At 39.3% G+C, this 20,366-nt stretch overlaps 1 protein-coding gene across 1 annotated transcript in view; it reads left to right on the plus strand.

Annotated features, from left to right (window-relative positions):
• Positions 1–6,728: 6,728 nt before the first annotated feature.
• Positions 6,729–20,366, plus strand: part of LOC124129076 (protein bicaudal C homolog 1-B-like) — a 153,064-nt gene continuing 139,426 nt past the window's right edge. Inside the window, exon 1 of the mRNA XM_048400810.1 lies at positions 6,729–7,002. Coding sequence (XP_048256767.1) covers positions 6,774–7,002 — 229 coding nt within the window. The 5' untranslated portion in view covers positions 6,729–6,773. The remainder of the gene's footprint in view (positions 7,003–20,366) is intronic.

Consider the following 20,366-nt stretch of genomic DNA (forward strand, 5'->3'; position numbering starts at 1 on the left):
CCTATATCTGCATATATAACGCCCTATATCTGCATATACCACGCCCTATATCTGCACATTCCATGTCCTATTTCTGCATATACCACGACCTATATCTGAACATACCATGTCCTATATCTGCATATACCACGCCCTGTATCTGCACATTCCATGTCCCATATCTGCATATACCATGCCCTGTATCTGCACATTCCATGAAGATCGTGATGTCAATCACTGGATTGACTAGATTATTTACAGACCGCCGTCACATACCAGCTGGCATATGGTTAAGTGTTGTGTTAATCAACAAACAAACAAATAAACAAACAAACGTGACGTTTATTCTATAACTGACTGCGCCATAATCCACACTGCAGTACTTACCACATACACTATTATTTTAGCTGGGTCCTGTATCCCCGCGCTTAGGCGATTTGTCGGCAGTATTCCATGTGCGTGAACAGTAATGGCATATGAATCTAATACGCGTATGATGTAAACTTGGAGGGCAGTAAATCAAGTATAACATGATGCAGAGTTATATATACACCATCTCCGGGGCACGATTAAACAGTAGCACATCTTAGACAAACATTTCCCAAACGTAGAGATGTATACGACTTAAGGTTTGTTTTGCTTTACAAAAACGCGTGTGCGGGATGACCCTTGGGCGAAAAGATGCGCTACAGAATGGGAAAATAAACATGTCTCGGGTTTCTGCTTGTAGGTATGCCACGTCCCTACCTGCACCCACGACGTGTTAGGGGCGTACAGCCTGTTTCTCAGTCCGCACTTTCTACAATGTAGACAAACACAAACGATACAGAACTGATCCAGCCAAAGTTATGCTTTATACTATTTTGGAGAATGCAATACCTGTTGCCATAGTTACGTTATGGTGAGTGAGTGAGTGAGCGAGTAAAGTTTTACGCCGTTTTATGCAATATTCCAGTATTATCAGGGCGGGGACACCAGAAACTGGCTTCACACATATTACTCATGTGGGAAATCGAGCCCGGGCATTTGGCATGACGAGCGAATGCTTTAACCACTAGGCTACCCTACCGCCCCTCCATACGTTATAACAAAGATCATTAACAAAACAGGAGTAAGAATGATAACGGGATTTAAGAAGTTCATTCGTTGATATGTTAAGGTGAAATACATGTACCGTAGTTATAATTATAAACTGGTTATACTGGAGGATTAACGTTCGTAGCAATTGTAAGATTGGGCGGAGTTTAACGCCGCTTTGAGCAGAATTTCAGTTACATCATTGCAGACATACCAAGAATAATCATCAGCAACATCCTCGATTATCCAGGGTATTATAGCTCCATTCCATTATGATAAATACATTGGACGTATTCGCTACCATAGTCTCTTTTTTAATCGGACGGAAAAAAATAGCAGACCAATCAAATTACTCTCATGAGCCAGTAAGAGACTGCAGTGATGGAGGCGGTAACGTCACTTCCGAAACTATTCGCTATGGTGTAGAATGGGTCAAGGGTAGCTATCAAAATAGAACGGATTAGAATAGAATACATTTAAAAATCGAATATGAATCACCAAACAGATGTGACTTTACGAAGCTTTCTGAACAGATGACCCAAGTCAATCACTCACTCACTCACTCACCCATAATGTGGTAGGACTGACATTGGCTAAAGTACAGCACACACTGCTAAACCTGTGGAATGTTGGAGCCCCTGTGTGTAATCATGCTGCTAAATCAACAAAATGTGAAGTGAATTATTTAAAGAAGACATTCTCCTTGACAATGAAATATTCACAGAAGAATAATGATAATTACTTCCTGCTTTGATACTACTTTAAAGCACATAACAAATTATTGCCTTATATTTTTATATTATGGAATGATGTTCGTCTAAAAGAACTGCAGGAATTAAGTGGATTCCACAAACTGGTACATGCAAACACATTCCGAAAGTAAATCTCCAATGTTGGGACCAGGAACGCGACATACAATGCAATTCTGAGTGATGAGCTAGTGTTCATTTGATATCATTTTTGATGAATGGTGTTATTAACATTGCAATATGATACACCAAAAAGTATCTGTTTTTAAAAAGTTTTAAGCGAGAAACTTTCTGCTTAAGCACTAAACACATATTTTGTACACAACTCGGTGCTCGATTATACGTTTCACAGCAACAAAACTAATACATTTTAGGCATTTTACTATGTATTTTATATGGACAATGTGACCTACATAATGATTGATATGATATACTAGTATTAGAAAACTAGGAAACTACTGAAGTAGATTTTGCGAGACTTTAGCATGAATAGAGATAGGTATATGCCGCAGATGGACCATGCATTTTACATACTTGCACTGTATGTTTAAAATGAATTACAAATTTCGTAAGTAACATGATCACAAGTGGAAACGACCAACGCTGAAGAGGTAGGTATAATGATATCTTTGTATATATCTGGGTGGTTGGTTGGATTGTTGTTTAACGCCGCACACAGCAATATTCCAGCTATATGAAGCGGGTCTGTAAATAATCGAGTCTGGACCAAACAATCCAGTGATTGACAACATGAGCATCGATCCACGCACTTGGGATCGGTGACATGCATCAACCAAGTCAGCGAGCCTGACCACCCGATCCCGTTAGTCGCCTCTTACGACAAGCATAGTCTACCCCGGTTCTTCACGGGTCATATATGGAAAATACAGCAACGGATCAGTCTGCATCCATGATGACGCAGTGCATTATATGTACATTGTATAATGATACAGTATCAAAATGGAACGAAGATATACAACACTTGATAATCTAAGATGGTCAATATGTAAATAAGACCTTTGTGAAAGTATATGCGGTACTGACCTCGCTATGATTTGTCTACATGCATATACGAGAGCATATACGAGAGATGATTAGTTAGTTCTGAGCCTCACATAGAAGGTGAGGTGAAATGGGGTTTAACGTCGCGTCCAAGAGTCAGTTGAGCAAATTGTTTCGTTGTGACAAGTCTGTAAAACAAGCAGGGGTCTGTGACCTTTGCAAAATGGACAACCTTGAGGAACGTGCAGTGATCAAGTGCTTGCAGAAAAAGGGCCACAAAAGTCACCCATGAAGTTGTGAGTACAACACTAGCGACGGATGTCCCTTTCTTTAAACGTGGCAGCCAGAGCCTTGAAGACGACTCCCGTCCTGAAAAGCCTATCACGTCAGCGACAGCAAACAATGATCCAGAGAATATACGATATGGTGATGAACGACCGACGATTGACTGAGTCATTTTGCTATACTTCAGTAGGCATTTCCCAGGAGAGAGTCAATACATTCCATTACCACTGAAACTTCGGCAATGAAGAACATATCAACTCGTTGTGTTCTATAACTTCTAACATCTGATCCAAAACCCACCAGACACATGTCTCGTGATAATCTTGCTCTGTTTGAAGCTGATCCAGAAAGGTTCTGTGACTGTGGATGAAACCTGGCTGTACCACTTCCAGCTTGAGTCCAAACAACAAACAAAACAGTGGCAGCATTTGACATCACCACCAGCAAAGGAGGCAAAACCTGTCCCATCAGCTGGGAAAGGTTATGGCCTCCGTCTTCTGATGTAACGAGAGTGTCATAATGGAGGAATATCTTCCAAAATTCAAGACAACAAACGGACCATGGTGTGCTACACTTTCCATGAAATTACGGAACCGATGAAACTGAGACTAAAAGACGTGAGAACCTGAGAAAATGGTGTGCTCTGCCACAAGGACATGCGCCAGTGCACAAATTACTCATTGCCATTGCTACAATCCACGAATGTGGCTTAGAACTCCTTCCGCACCCACCTTATTTTCCTGATCTGGGCCCCGTTCCACAAAGCGATCTTAGCGCTACGACTATCGTAAGCCAGTGTTAAAGTATGGCAGTTACGATAACCTTAGTGCTAAGATGGCTTTGTGGAACGGGGCCAAGGCTCCGTCAGATTTTGATCTATTCGCAAACATTAAACAACATCAAGACCGGAACCAAGTTCGACTCGAACGATGACGTCAGAGCAGCTGTGGGAAACTGTTTGCACAGCCAAGAGAAGGACTTCTACGAAACTGGGATAAAATCCCTCCAACATCGTTGTGTGTCAATCTGGGGGAAATAATGTTGAAAAATAAATCATTTTAATCAGTGTTTCTATTCGAGGATCAGAACTTATCAATCAATCATCGTGTATATAATAACATGACGGGATGTAAGTTCCCAGGACAATAGTTGTCAAAGGCAACACAAGTGTGAATCATTTGGAGAAAATGGCCATAGACGCGTTGACAGAGCCTGGAAATACCTTGTGGTATATCTATTCATATTGTCCTGACCTTTGTCTGATTTTCCACCCCGACTTTGTCAGCGTCATCAAGAGATCTTCATCGTTTGCAGGCACCAGAACTGAAATCGAATGTTGCACAAGTAGCATCTGTATTTAAGCATATATTGCTTCGTGCAAAGTATTTAGTACAAAATATATTAGGTCTTTGAAAGGCATTTAGAAGTGATATTTCGGGGTATATGCTTACTCCTTCATCAGGTGAATGTATATGCTTACTCCTTCATCAGGTGAATTCACCTGATGAACGAGTAAGGATATACTCCGAAACGTTGTGTTCCTCATAATGAAGAAGTTGACATCCATATCAGGGGTAGAAACTAACATTTTAATTCCACTAGTCCTTATAATGATTGCAAGTAGCAAAAGCCTTATAAAGGACAAATTTCTACTAGTCCTTGTGATACCTCAACCATTGGGCAGTTTGACGAGGACTACAGGACTAGAGCCAATTTCTAACGCTGCATATGTTCTCTTCCTTACAAAATATATTGTTCAGGGGAAAGCTATACGTTTACGAAACGTCTGTATTTCTTTCCTCTCGTTTAGACAACATACAAGCACTGCCATATCTTTCATATTTAACCTTCAGAAGGACTTTGCATTTGTTTTTGGGGCGTCTGAAATGATATTAAAATGTTATCGAATTTCATCATGCGTTTGATGATTGTTACCTTATCATCCTAGTATACAAATGTTCTGGAAGTTTTATGATAACAACTTCTTTCATCAAGAAGTCACGGGTCTTGCCGTTTGTTGTTTCAAAATATATTACATGTGTTGACGTTGTAAACAGACTGGATTGATTATAACCAGAGTTACGGTAGATTTAATAGAATCACCAGTCATGTATCCCTACGTTAGAGGGTTTTGAGTCGAAGTTCTTCTGCACCGTATAATGGGATCTGATATACATTCCTTAGTTTTACCTTACACCACGAAGGAACGACATGCGATTATTTCTATTATCAAGGATTGTTTTAATTACATACACCCCCCACACACAAGCTTGTCTGTGTCATTTTAAGTGATCATCCTCGTGTATAGTTTTGTTGTTAGTTTGTTATTTAACGCCGCACAATATCCAAGCCAAACGACAGCGGTCTTTAAATAATCGAGTCTGGACCAGACAATCCAGTGATTGAGATCATGAGCATCGATCTACGCAAATGGGATTCGATGACATGCATCAATCTAGTCAGCGAGCCTGACCACCCGATCCCCTTTGTCGCCTCTTACGACAAGCACGCATAGCCGCCTCGTATGACAAGCATGGGTTGCTGAAGGCCTCTACTTACCCATATCTTCGCGGGTCTTCTAGTCATAAGAAATCAATATGATAGATACCGATGTGACTTAAAACTTAACTCACTCAATATGATAGATGTGGTAATGATCGGTGACTTGGTTGATTGCCTATCATCGTTCTAAGAAGGCGTGGGTCGTTGCTTATAATATCAATCATTGGATAGTCTGGCCCGGACCGGAATATTTACAGGCGGCTGTCAAATATAGCTTGAGTATTGCGGTGTGCGGGGTAAACACCAAACAATAACATGATTATTTCTATCTCGAAACTAAAGACCTGTAGCATTTCGGGTATTCTGCCAATATTAAGCTGGTCCACGCTCAGTGATATGCCTGAAATGCTGTTGATAGCGGTGTGAAACCAAAGTCATTCACACTCTCTTGAGTGAGTGTATGAGTTGGGTTTAACGCCGCTTTTAACATTATTCCAGTTATATCACGACGTGTCAGCTTAATGTGGGAGGAAAGCCCGAAGTGATGCAGGTCAAAGACGTTTACCACTTCGGTGAAACCCACGAGCACGGGTATGGTGCTGACAAACCTAGAAACATAATCGGGGCGAACCGGGATTCGAACCCACAATCATAGGTTTCTGGCGTGCCCAAGGGACGCAACTCTGCACAGCGAATCACGGCGCCTTAGACGATTGCCCCCCCCCCCCCCCCCCCCCCCCCCCCACACACACACACACACACACTCTCTTGAACTCTCCGCAAGTTGTTTGGCCACAGCAACACTTTCTTTGAAACAGTATTTTTCAAAAGAAAAACTTTATTCTGTTTGATTTACCTTAAGCATGCGAGTCACGTTGGTATCACCTAATGTGCTTGGATCCGCGAGCACCAAATCCCTCGATAGCTTACTGGTGCAGGTTTATGCACCACAAGCTTTGAATGGGTGCCAATCGTAATTACTGTTCTTGGACGCACCTTCCGAAGACATTAAAATTATCCTTACCTTACTGAAGATACGCTTTATTGAAGAACAGGGGGTTAAATTACTCGTAAGCGTAAAAACGGAGTATATAACATGAAAATGATGAAATCCTCCCATACAGAGCCTCGCCATTGCATGCGAGCAGACGACGCTTCTTACGTGCCTCGTTCTCGTGGATGACAGCCTCGTTTTCACATGACAACAAGAATGCTATGGCGGAGTGCCTGTTGGTTCGGTCCAGTATGATGCATGTTATGCGAGACCCGCCGTACATCAATGATTCGAATTTGGATTTTTGTGATACCGCTTCTGTTGGAAGTCGAGATGACCAAGCGGACCGGGACCCAGACTTTGTGGAAGACCGATTTCGGGTAGACCGGAAGAAATTGGAACAAATGCTCCAAGGTAAAGCTCGTTCACACACGTTTTGGGGTTTTGGCAAAGTTTAGGAGATGGTATTCACATGACAACTGTAAAATTGAAGATTTTGGATGAAATAATTGCCTTGAAATCTATCCACAAATAACCCTTCAGTCTGTCAGACAATTTGCTTAAGTTAATCTCACCCACACGCGTTAAAACGTACTGTCATATATTTAATTTACACCGATCAGCTGATCGAGTTCACAGCGTGTCAGCGGAATACCCCCATACGATGGGAAGCAGTTGTAATGAATACACTCTGGGGTTTGACAAGCACATGTGCGATATGCCCAAGCGAGAGTCGGCAGTGGCGAAGTAACCGAACATGGACATATGCAATCGAAACAGAGATAGTTCTTTGTAATAAATCGATACTTTGTCACATAAACAGACATATGTGAACTGTAGAGTACCCGGGTTTTACAATAACATCATAGACGGGACAGGGCCTGGGCAGTCCTGATGCAGATCGCTACATTGTTGACAGTTGTCATGGAAAATATGTCAATATCCGTCATCACCTTAGAGGCCATTCCGTTCAAAAGAATGTCAGGACATGTGGTCATTTTGACTTAATTAAATTAGTCAAACAGTTTATAACAGTTAACTTATAACAGAATTAAATATGTTGCACATACGTATTTGTATAATAGTTTGATTTGATAAAACAATTGGAAATATTTGTTGGTACAATATCTGGATGTTATGAAACAGAATCTCCACTTAAATTGCTATAAACGATATCAGAAAAAGTTGAATAAGAATACAGACAAATTCTAATTGTACTATTATCATATAGGACAGAAATATCTGTTTCGCCTATCACTGATTAACATGGTTCGCAGGCCAAATGTGAGAGTATAAGAAAAGGATATAACTTGTATATCCCGCACCTAAGACTGTATAGCACCCACAGAAAAGTGAAGCTGAAACAATGTTTTTGTTACCCTATGCTGTAATAATTTTCGTTATGTAACATGTAAATAACATTTATGTACAATGTGACACACAGAACTTGAGGGTATGGATTACACTGTGTTACTCCTGTTAGAGTTAGTTGTCAACATGGTCGAAATAGAGCAGATTGGGAATTTAGATTACATTACCCATTCATTATGTATTATCATGATTATGTGTCACATGTTTTCTGTAACTGGTAGAATAGATTTGATGTAATCTGTTTGACATTAGTACCCTGAACATTAATTATTTATGCATACATCAATCGGTTAATGAGATGTGAAACTTGAGGAGGGTTCATTTAAGAAATTCTTTTCTGTTATGACAGCCTTGTTAATTATAGATGAAAAAAGAGAGAGCACATTTTGAAGAGCCACAGGTATTTATTAAAAGAGTAATTCGATGAAAATATATAATGACATGAATGAAATAAACAGAATTGAAAAAAAGAAAATAATGTGAAAAACATTTATAACCCACACCATGCTCACCCTCCACCCCATGGGATACAAAAAACACTACAATCAAGAGGTGCTGTATTTGTAAAATATTTGAAGTAAAATAATGTATACAGTTTCTTTATGTTGCACCAGCAGCAGTGGGGTAGCCCCATGATTAACAGCGCATCGTGTCTTATAGTGCTCGTCAAACTGAAGGGTCAAATTTCGATTCCCCACATGGGTACAACGTGTGAAGCCCATTTTTGGTCTCCCCTGCCGTGATATTGCTAGAATATTGCTTATAGCCGCTCAAAAACAAACACACTCACTCATGTTACAACATTTGTTTGTTTGTTGTGTAACGCCGGAATCAGCAGTATTCCAGCTATATGACGGCAGTCTGTAAATAATCCAGTCTGGACCAGATAATCCAGTGATTGACATCATAAGCATCAATCCACATAATTGGGATACGATGACATGCATCAACGAAGTCAGTGAACCTGACCATCCGATCCCGTTAGTCGCCTCTTCACACAAGCATAGTCGCCTTTTACGGCAAGCATGGGTTGCTGAAGACTTATTCTACCCCGAATCTTGATAGCCATGTTACAACTGCTGTGAGCCCATGATAAGATTAATGAATCCTTTCAAACTACACCCGTACATCTTCAGCCTTGTGTATAAGCCGAGTGACTTCATCAGGTACCTTTAGAACAGCTGACTGCTGATTCCCACTCTGTCTATGACTGTTCTGTGTGGACATAACATGAGCCACCATATTCCTCACTTCCTAAGGGACCGTCTCAAAAGTTCAAAGTCAACCACCAGATTAATAAACATAAATCTAGAATTTACCACCTACCTACTCCCTCTAGATTAATGCCCTGTGAAATGAGATATTACTAAAAACTCCACACCTCATCTCAAGTGACACCTACTTCATGCTCTATAATGTAACAACCCTGTTTAGAGTTTCAATGCTCACATGTACTATATGGCCCCGAACATGAATTTTTATAGGGGTTCATACATTGGGACAAATAAGTAATTTTTGTTGAGGTTTCTTGGTAAAACACAACTGAAGCAAATATGAAGGCTATCAATAAATAAGTTCTTTTGATCACAAAATCACATAAATGCTAGATTAATGTGATACCTGAACACCCACCCACTGTATAAAAGAAGTTTTATTTTTTACCAGTTCTGAAGGAGGGAAATAGAAGGATTTTGTTTCAGAAAGCTTTTAATAATAATAACATTTAGGATTTGTTTGTACATATTAAAGCTATTTAAGAAACAGTTCTTGCATGTTTTTTTTATACATGATTGATGTGATTGGTAAAGGAACAACATTACTTTGGTGATTTATTGATTTTTGGCCATCAACAATATTCATAATGTATTCCGTGGTATGAGTGTTTATGTTTAGTGGGAAATAACATGCTTTGTACTGACAAATTTCATGTTCAACATATGGTTGATGGGATCAAGTCAGTATAAAATCATAGGAAAGGAACTGCATGGATTGGTTTTTGGATTGACATGTTACAGAGTTATCTCCCTTTCCATATCAATCCCCAAGGGAGCATTGTTATAACAAAATATTTTTTAACAGATTTGGTGGAAGAAAAATAGATTGTTCTTCATTTACTTATTTCGTGCAACATTTGGGATTTTTTGAGTTGACAGATCTATGAACCATATTGTAAACAAAAACACCATGTGATCCTTTGATGACTTGATTTTGACAGCCATGATAGCAGAGTGGTATATAAAACAGTAATTACATGCTTATTGACATTTTCGTATTTGATGCAAATGTTTGTTCTGTAATAATTAAATGCATCTGTCAATGAAACAGCCTTTTGACTTGGTTACCATGACAACCTTTTTTTCATTTTTTTTTGTTCGAATGACAGTTGTAAAAATGTTTAGTTATAAGTAGAATGTAGGGGTTATATGATATGTATGTTCTGTAACCTGGCAACAGATTATTTGTAATGCCTATTACTTTCAATTTTCCAGAATGTCTTTAACAGAATTTTCATGTAGGAAAGTATGTTTTGAAACTAGAATCCTTCATCTGGTATGTCAAAAGAGAGATTTGTTGTGACCAGTCAATTAACATTGACAGAAGATGTCTGTAGATGGATATAAATTATGGCTTGTATTGCTCTGACGTGAAGTTTCCTATTAATATTCCTGACATGTCAGAAAAAATATTGTGTTATGGATGTGTAATGGTCTCAAAACTATTTTGTATGCTTTTGAGAACATAGGGACAATCTGCTTTAGCTTTCTTTTGAAACTGCTATGGGATAATATATGCAATTTTTCACCCAAGGGAATTTCTTATTTAAATTACAGACTTGTGACTTTTTGCAGACTGATTTGTTTTACAGTGTGGTAATAATTAGGCAAAGTCTGCATCAGATGATAAGTTTGAGCATCTTGAAGTATAATGCAGGTGTAAAACGTAAGACGTAAACATGATAAAGTATACCAAGCAGAATTTCATAGTCACAATGATTGCTGAAACTAATCAGGAGACCTTCTCTTCCCTGTGATCTGTATATCATCAGATCATCATATCCTGACTGGTTAGACCACTGGCGTGTTAGGTTCAGACTTCTTGTGTCCTTACTGCTTGGGCCCTTGAGGTTTTCCCCTGTAGTAGTTGAATCTAAAGACCCCAAACTTTTAACATTTGGGTAACTACAAGGACTTCTCTTTCATTTCTGTTCAGTTCTCAAGTGAGTGTGTGTACGTGTTTTGTATGTATATTCATATTTCACCAGGCTTGTAAATAATTGACGGGTTGATCCATAACATCGGAGTACATAATCAGCCCCCTCACACACTGTGCCCATCAGCTGGCTCCTACAACAGGCATGGGGGACGGAATGACCTAGATGCCCTATTATGCCTCAGATTTAGTGAGTGAAGTGAACATTGCAGTCTGTGACTTTAGCTACTTGTTCGAGGCCCTATCTAGTAAAATTTAATTTGGTGTAGTCAGCTTTGATGATAAAAGTCCATATACTAACAGATCTACGGTACTGAAAATAAAACCTGTGAAGATCTGGGGTAGGATGGGTTTTCAGCAACCCATGCTTGACGTAAAAGGCAACTGTGCTTGTCGAAAGAGGCGACTAACAGGATCGGGTGGTCAAGTTCACTGACTTGATTGATGCATGTCATCGTATCCCATCTTTGTGGATCAATGCTCATGATGTCAATTACTGGATTGTCTTGTCCATACTCCAGCTGGAATATTGCTGAGTGCGGCGTTAAACAACAAACAAACTGAAAATAATGTCATGTGACAGGTCCGGGCTAGTAGACTCAAATATTCTTGGCACAAGCTGACATTGTACAGCAATCATGACAGTCATTCTTGCCATATCTTTCGCTCCCAAATTCCCAATGAATTCATCTCTCCATGTCTATTTTATCTGCACTGTATCAAATCAAATGTATGGACTCATTAGGAAGAGGTTGCCAGATGATATGACCATAGGATTATGTGTTATATTGACCTCTGATCCACAGATTCAAATAATATAGTAGAAACCTCAAGGTCAGTGCCCTCCCTTAATTCTGAACACCAGCACTGATGGCTGCTTGAACGAGATATAACAAGACAGTGGCCATGTTGTTGCCAGGTGGGCCGTGCATGGTGGCTGACGAAATAGCATCAATCGCTGGATGGAGAAATGTCAACTGGAATTCCCACGTACATGGCTGCCTATGAAAACAAAGACATAGGTTTCTTCATAAGCGGGAGAGACGTGATTTCCTCGGCAATGTGACTTTCATGTAAAGTGTTTTCTTTTGTGAAACATGGCCTGATTTGCTTGTGGAACTGAGTGGAAGAGGAAGCACACAATTGAGGAGTTTGGAGAAAAATGTCAGATGTTTTTTGCTAAAAGCTTCAAACTAGGTCAAAGTCTGAAAAAATATTATCAAAAACAAAGGTTGTTGTCATTTGGTTTTAGATTTTGAATAAAATCATGATATTTTCAGGTTGTCTTAGAAGAGTAATTTCTGTTCATCATCATTATTGTAAGTAGGTACTTAGACATGTTAGAGCTGGGTCATTTGTTTTAGAGGTGATGAAAGTCTTATGAAGCTATCAGTCCAAAAGATTACTCAAATAAACACATCTCTGATTTTTTGTATCTTATTTGGTTGAGGGTTGGGGTCACCTTGCCCCAAAATAGTGTAATTTCTGTGTGACGTTATTTTCTTCACCCTCTCAAGTATGTTCTGGTTGCTGTGTTTTTTATGACCTCCCCTGTTTTTTGGCCCATTTGCATAACAAATGACTGTAGCCTTATTAGTTAATGGTAGTTGCCATGCTGTTCTGCCAGTAACACAAACCAGCATGTATGTGCCTGTGAGTAATAGCTCTACTAGTCAAGTGACGTCTTACCTCTTTGCAACGTAATAAACACAATCTCCAAGCCATTCAACAGACAAGGCTACATGATACCAGATACAAGTTTCAATGAACAGAACAAAAAAAATGGAGTAATATTTTAGCGCCGTTTGATTTTCTCCGATCATAGGATTAATTAGGGAAAACAAATTGACCTTGTTGCAGGCATACACAACATCATGGAGTACTCCGTAGCAATGTCAGAATGTAATTGTTCGCTAACAGCCTACCATAAACCTATGCCAAAATATTTTGACACGTAAGGGATGTTGAAATAATCGTGCAATAAAAAGGGAAGCCACTTGGCGATTGTGGCACTTCCTCTTTTATTTGATAGCAGCAGCTGGCTCCATTTTACAGCATCTCTTCGTTAGAGCAGCAGCTCTTTGACGCCCATTTCAAAGTAATTTGTCTTCAGGTGATCTACTCAGATTGAGAGAGGTGGGCTGGCCCGGTAATCGTGGCTTTGTAAGGCTGTTTCGATGTTAAGAGGGGTTGATGTGGAAATTGTGTAACAACGACTTCTTCAGTCACTTCTGGCATGTTATACTCAGGGACAGCTTTCGATTCATGAAACTTTTTCAAAGGATGTTTTTCATGTCTGAACTGTTTTTACGGCATTGAGCATTATGGGTAGCAGGTGGTATGTTTTTTCTCAAGAATTCCATAGGATTGTTCTTTCAAATTGAGAAGAAACTGTGCAATGGGAAAATGTTTTAAGCACGTGTAATGTTGGCGATAATTTGTGTTCTATGGTGTATCAAACGCTTTTTAACCTGTAAATATGCATGTTGAAGGATCTGTTTTTCTACAAGGACCTGCTGCTAGAAAGGTGGCAAGGTTCCTGTTTAGATTCAAAACTTTCCCACACAAGTATGTAATGATGAGAAAGTCCAGATTTCATGGCTTCTTGTTGCAGACACCACCCATTGTCAAAAGATCAACAACATATTCCATATTTTGATATGAAATCCATTTATCATGTTTATGGAAAAATGAGAGGCAAGAATTGTTTTTATTGTTCTGTCTATCATTTGGCCACATTGGCATATGATTAATGCTATGTGTGCAGCTCTTCCTCGTTGTCAGTCATCTTGTGTGGCTTGAAACTGCTAGTTATTGAACCATCTTGGTAAATACTGACATGATTTACATGTACATCCAACACCACTGGACAAATATGAGAATAAAAGCCCTAATTTTCGACACACCTACGCCAACACCTTCCCGAGGCAAGGGAGTTAAATGACCTTAAAGTTCAGTGGCGCTACGATCAAACCAAGAAATTCCTGCCTCATTCAGCAAGGGTGGAAACTCGACTTTTACATTCAGTTAACTCCCTTGCCTTGGGAAGAGGTTCGTCAACCGCGAAATCGTATTTGTGAAAATGTTGACTTTTGCACTGCTCTCTTAATGTTGCACAGTTTAGCAACTAGTGGCGATTCTGTGTTAGAGAAGGTCCCCATGAACCTAGGCTGGTCTCCCCATGTAAATTCCAGGTTAGAATAAGTCCCTGGTAGGAATCTGGCTTAGAATGTCCGTCGTGTCACTCACTGGGTCCTCAGTTACCTGTAGGGATTTGGGGTTAGAAAAGGTCCTCAGCAACCTGTGCTGGTCGTAAGAGGCAACCAAATGGATCGTGCGGTCAGACTTGGTGAGTGTGACTTGGTTGATTCTGCGTCCTTGTACCCCGACAGCATGGATCATTACTCTCCGTATCGATTACTGGATTGAATGGTCCAGACTCGATTATCTTCATCTCGCTGGAATATTGCTGAGTGCAATGTTAAGTAACAAACAAACAAACAAACAAACAAACAAACAACAACACCACTGGACATTTGCTCCCAGCTGAGTATTTTATCAATGAAAAACTCCAAGTCATTAAACGGCAGGTCAGAATAATCTGAATCAGTCCGTTCAAAACAAAACTTCCCACCTTTCCTGATTCCTGTTTTATCTCCAGACCAATCCAGCATGAACTGAATACCCTGATTACATGGAGACAATGCATCAAAACCACTCCTGGGCCTCCACTCAGTTTCATCACAATCATTACATCTGAACATAATATTTTCACCAAAAGAAATCGATGCCATGAAACGATGGCCGTAAAACAGTCTGCTGGTAAATCTACATTAACAATTAAGGCTCACGTGCTGCTCAGTTTCTTTTGTGAGAGAGGAAAGTTGTTTTTTGGCCTTGTAAATGTATTAAATGAACCTTCAGTCATTGTAAAAGGAAACAAAATAGAAATACGAGCATTGTGTTTGCTTATCAGAATATTGCTACTTTGATCGTCTGTGTGGGTGTTTCATTGTACTCTTATGTACACAAGGAGACGATGTTCAAATAATATACAAATTATCTTTGTCCTTAAAGTAATTACAACAAAACGGGACTGGTCTGTTATATATGGTGTTTACCAAAATACAGACGACAGAACAACTAATCATGCTTATACTCATTTATTGAAAGGCGACTATGCTTGTCGTAAGTGGCAACTAACGGGATTTGGTGGTCAGGCTTGTTGACTTAGTTGATGCGTGTCATCGTATCCCAGTTGTGTGGATCGAGGCTCATGATGTCAATCACTGGATTGTCTGGTCCAGACTCCATTATTTACAGACCGCCCTCATATAGCTGGAATATTGCTGAGCATGCTGAGTGCAGCGTTAAACAACACACAAACAAACAAACATTTACAGAAATATGTTTCATGAACTGCTACATAGTCATGGCAACGGCTCAGATTCTGAATCTTTGACAAGAGAACTGGCCACTCTGATCATGCTGGGGTAGCAGGTAGACTTGATGTGATATACAGCGCTGTCAAACAGTGGGAATTTTGTAATTTATTTCAGGAACCAAGGAGAGATGTATATATTAATACATTGGTTGATAAACAATTTGTTAACTAAAACTGCCTTCCAACATGTCTACAGGAGATATCGTTTAGATGAGATTGAGGGATATCTCCAAGAAATATTGTTACTGTGAATTGCATCACAATACTTTGCTGACCATTGTGACATCATTAGTCATCATGACATCACAATACATTAACATCACTTATCGCTCTGCCACTGAAGCTGTTTAGTTCTACTTTTTTCACTCAAACTTGAAGAATGATTTTGTATGATAAAAAGAATCTCACCCTACTGTCTTTCTGTATCAGCTATGGGGTAGCATAGTGGTTAAAGTATTGGCTCGTCAAGCCGAAGACCCGGGTTTGATTACTCCACATGGGTACAATGTGTAAAGCCCATTTTGCTGTGTTCCCCGCTGTGATATTGCTGGAATATTGCTAAAAGCAGCGTAAAACCATACACACTCATTCTATATAAACTATGTCAACAAGTCTCCTAGTTTTAAGCTTTTATCGACTCGTGTTGATATATTTGATATCAATAGACATAATGTGATGAGATTCTCTATCTATTAGGTATGCAGACATTAGATTTGCATGTTTTAATTAAGAACAGATTTATTGTTATTATCTTAAAAGTAATAATCATGCTATATGACTATGGGATGGTGAGATAGCCTATTGGTAAAGGGTGGGTTCGTCACACCGAAAATCCGAGTTCGATTCCCCACATGGGTACCATGTATGAAGCCCATATTCCGGTTTTCCCCATCGTGATATTGCTGGAATGTTGCGTAAAACCATACTCACTCACTCACAGTATGACTATGATTTCTGATATTAAATGGCAATAAACTATGATGGTCACTTAGAGACAATGGCTTTTACTTAAATTTCACCCATTTTTTTTATCTAACTATGTTAGCTAATGGGTTATCATGGTTATAGTTGGGATGATGTTTGCAAAATTATTTAATTAAAGTGTGATTTTGCTTTTTATGAATTGGAAACAAGCAGGCACAGGTATGTTATTGACATCTGAAGGTGTTGGGGAGGTCAATATTATGAGGGTTCATGACTCATTCTTCATATCTTTTACCAGTGTTTAAACTGATAACACCTGTTTGTATTGCTTGTGTTCCTATGTAATGAATTGCTTTGACATTTTGAGAGTGGGTTATTTCAAGTACCCATGGTACCCGCAGGTAGATTTTGCTGATTTGTCCACGTCCTAATGACCTACATACAAGCGTGATGAAGCCACCCTGTCTTATCAATGCTCTTGTGTTGAGGAAAAGCTAAACTGGGTATAATTGATCTTTGATGTTGAATATTTCATGGTTTCCCAGACATTGTGAAGGTATCGATTGGAAGCCGTTCATTGAGTGACTGTGTAAACATTGCATGTATCTACATTGTTAGACACTGTCTATGGCATGTCCATGGCTGGAGTCCATCCAGCAGTTGGTCGGGTGCCATGAAAGACGCAAGTGTTCATTGCACGTCACTTGCATCAGGTTTTCAATTTGACACTTTGTCGGGGTTTTTGATTCTTTAATGAGGAGACTATGTTCAAGCCAGTTGGTAGTTCTAACAAGCATGAAATTTCATTCACGTCTTTCACATTTTTAAATTGGAGAGCAATCTAGCGGTTAATGATTGCCTTAATTTGGAGAGTGACAGTGTAGTTCTACACAAAACGCTATAATGTAGTACTATACTGGAATGTGTGCATCACCATGGAGCATACCCCCGTTATTGCAATTACTCGAGTGAGTGAGTGAGTAAATGTTGGTAATTGTCACAGCAATATACCAGTTATATCACTGCTATCTGTAAATATTTCAATCTGGACCAGTTGGTCAAGTGACAGAAAGCATGAAAAAGATCCATCGGGGCACAATGACACTCACTGAGTCCGATCACCCTGTCTATTCAGTTGAAGCTAACCACAAGATGTTGCTCAGTAACCACTTCTTCCCCAGAATACCTACAATAAACCAAACATCAATAAACAAGAGTCACCTTGAAAACCTGGGACAAACCATACCCATTGTTATATTTATTTGGTGATATTACCATATTTAAAAGCAAGTCGCAGGATTGTCTGTTTGAGACTTGCATATTTACAGGTTGCTATCATATATCGTATTTTCTTCTTTAGAAGCACTGTCTTTTATTAACTTTGCGCAAGCCATTGACCTGGCGTCTATTAGAGGCACCCGGGTCTCAATTCACTTATTTACCGAATCCCAAATGACGGGTACATTTGCAGGATGCAGTAGTTCAGTAAGGATTTTCAAGATTACTTATTGCATACCATAAGCCAATGTGAAAGGGTAATTAATTTTACCAAATGATGGATCCAGCATCAAGTAGAGGCTTCTCCTTTTTGGACCTGTGTCAGTTAGAAGCAGGCGTGCCTGACCACCCTAACTGATTGTTGCCTCTTCTTGCTGGGGATCAAATCTAACCCAGGATCCCCACAGTAGAGCCTATCAGACTAGCAGTAGCGACTACCAGCACTCATGTGACTTGAATGTTGCCTCGGTGGTGTCTTTGCCTTTGAGAACTCAGACAATTCATTTGTCATCTTTGTGGCAGTCCAGTGGTTTACTGTTTGCTAATATCACACCAAACTCCTGGGTTTGATTCCCCATCTGGTTACAAAGTGTTACCCAATTCTCAGTGTCCCAGAGCTCCAGATAAGCTGCGTATCTGCGTAAAATACACATCAGAAATGCAGAAATATGCAGTAAAATAAAATCCAAGCGTATCAAATACGCAACGAACATTACAGATACACTACAGAAATAAAACTTGTGCGTATCATCAAAATATTGTGAAGTAACCCTGCATATTCGATTAGCAAATCAGCAACTTATTTTGAAATTATAAACGGACATTCCGTCAAGCTTGCCAAACTCCACGATGACAGTTACATCATGATCTTTTGCAATCACACTTTCTTGTGGAAGTATCGTATTTTTGAGTCCTATAAAGCTCTCGAACCCACACGACACCAGTTTGCAGGGACTAGATGAATAGTGTTTTTAAATATTTAACTTAAATACCCACATGTGTAAAAACTAGTGGGTAACAGAAATTTGAATACCCAGATAGAATTACTGATACCCAATGATTTTAAAATGCATGGGTAAAATACCCACAACACCAAAAGCTTATCTGGAGCTCTGGTGTCCCCAGCTGAGCTATAACTGGTGCATTCAGTTTTTCAGTTATTGGTTTATTTTCCAAAATATTAACTGTTATCCAAAAATATCCTAAAGATTTCTTTCAAGTTTGGTAATTATGTGGGAGAATGTCCTGTCAAAAGTTGATAAACCACACAAATATCTTCATGACACTTGTCTCTAGCAGAATCAGTGGCATTGCTAAAATAATCTTACAACCATTCTTGTTCTTTTTGTTATCAGAGAGTAGCCCCATGTACTCACCATGCTCACAGGTCACCTTCATATCAATAATAAAGGTTTCAGGGTCACACATTGTGTACACAGTTTCATTTCCCAGTTCCATAACTGGCACTTACTATACCAACAATAACTTAGTATACCAACACATCAATGATTTCTCACTCCTGTTTCCAGTCATGTGTGATGGTGATTATCTTGTGTTTTCCGTCTTTACCTCCCCTCCCTCCCCCTGTTCTAGTGTTGGGACAACAGTGACGCAGTGTTCTGCCATGTTGACTAGGCCAGGGGGTGGAGAGAGTCCCCATTGATCTGCTCCACCTGATTGAAACCCGTCGACAAGACCAATATGAATGTATTTGTTATCAGACACAGCAGTGGATGATATGATTAACACATGAAGTACTGACGCTGTGGGTTGGATTGAAATGACCCTCACATGATCACGAGTGACACATTTGATTACTGATTTGATCCCAGAAAATATTTTGATATTGATCTGTGTTGGTATGCTTTTGTATAAACCAGAATCTTGGGGTTTTCAAACTTCAGTGTTTGTAATGGTATGTATGCATATATGATGACTGTCTTACTGTTTTGTAGACCATGAAGATCCGGGGTAGAATAGGTCTTCAGCAACCCATGCTTGCCATAAAAGGAGACTATGCTTGTTGTAAGAGGAGACTAACTGGATCGGGTGATTGACTCGGTTGATGCATGTCATCGTGTCCTAATTGTGTAGATCGATACTCATGATGTCAATCACTGGATTGTCTGGTTGAGACTTGATTATGTACAGACCGCCGTAATGTTGCTGGAATATTGATGAGTGCGGCGTTAAATCATGTATCCTGTTGGTTGAACCTTATATGATTATCCTGATAATTCCATACACAAAAGCTCTTTTTGCATCTCTTTTTTTATATAATTCTGAGATGAATGAAGAGAAATAATAATGAACAAATACATGTCCAGTATTAAAAATATATTTGCTTGTTTTTAAATAGTCTTCAGAGTTATTGTTTTTATGCAAAATTGATGCCAAACAGGTGCACATCTTATCCAATTAAGATACATGGTAAAACTATCTAATTGTTTACTTATTCAAGACATTGGTAAAAACAGTCATTTTATATTGTGTTGAACATGTTGAAAAAGTGTCAAATTATGTTTTACAAATCAGAATTGTTCATACTATA

This window comes from Haliotis rufescens, unplaced genomic scaffold (genome assembly GCF_023055435.1).
Source record: "Haliotis rufescens isolate VD_foot unplaced genomic scaffold, xgHalRufe1.0.p SCAF_20, whole genome shotgun sequence".
NCBI classification, from domain to species: domain Eukaryota; kingdom Metazoa; phylum Mollusca; class Gastropoda; order Lepetellida; family Haliotidae; genus Haliotis; species Haliotis rufescens.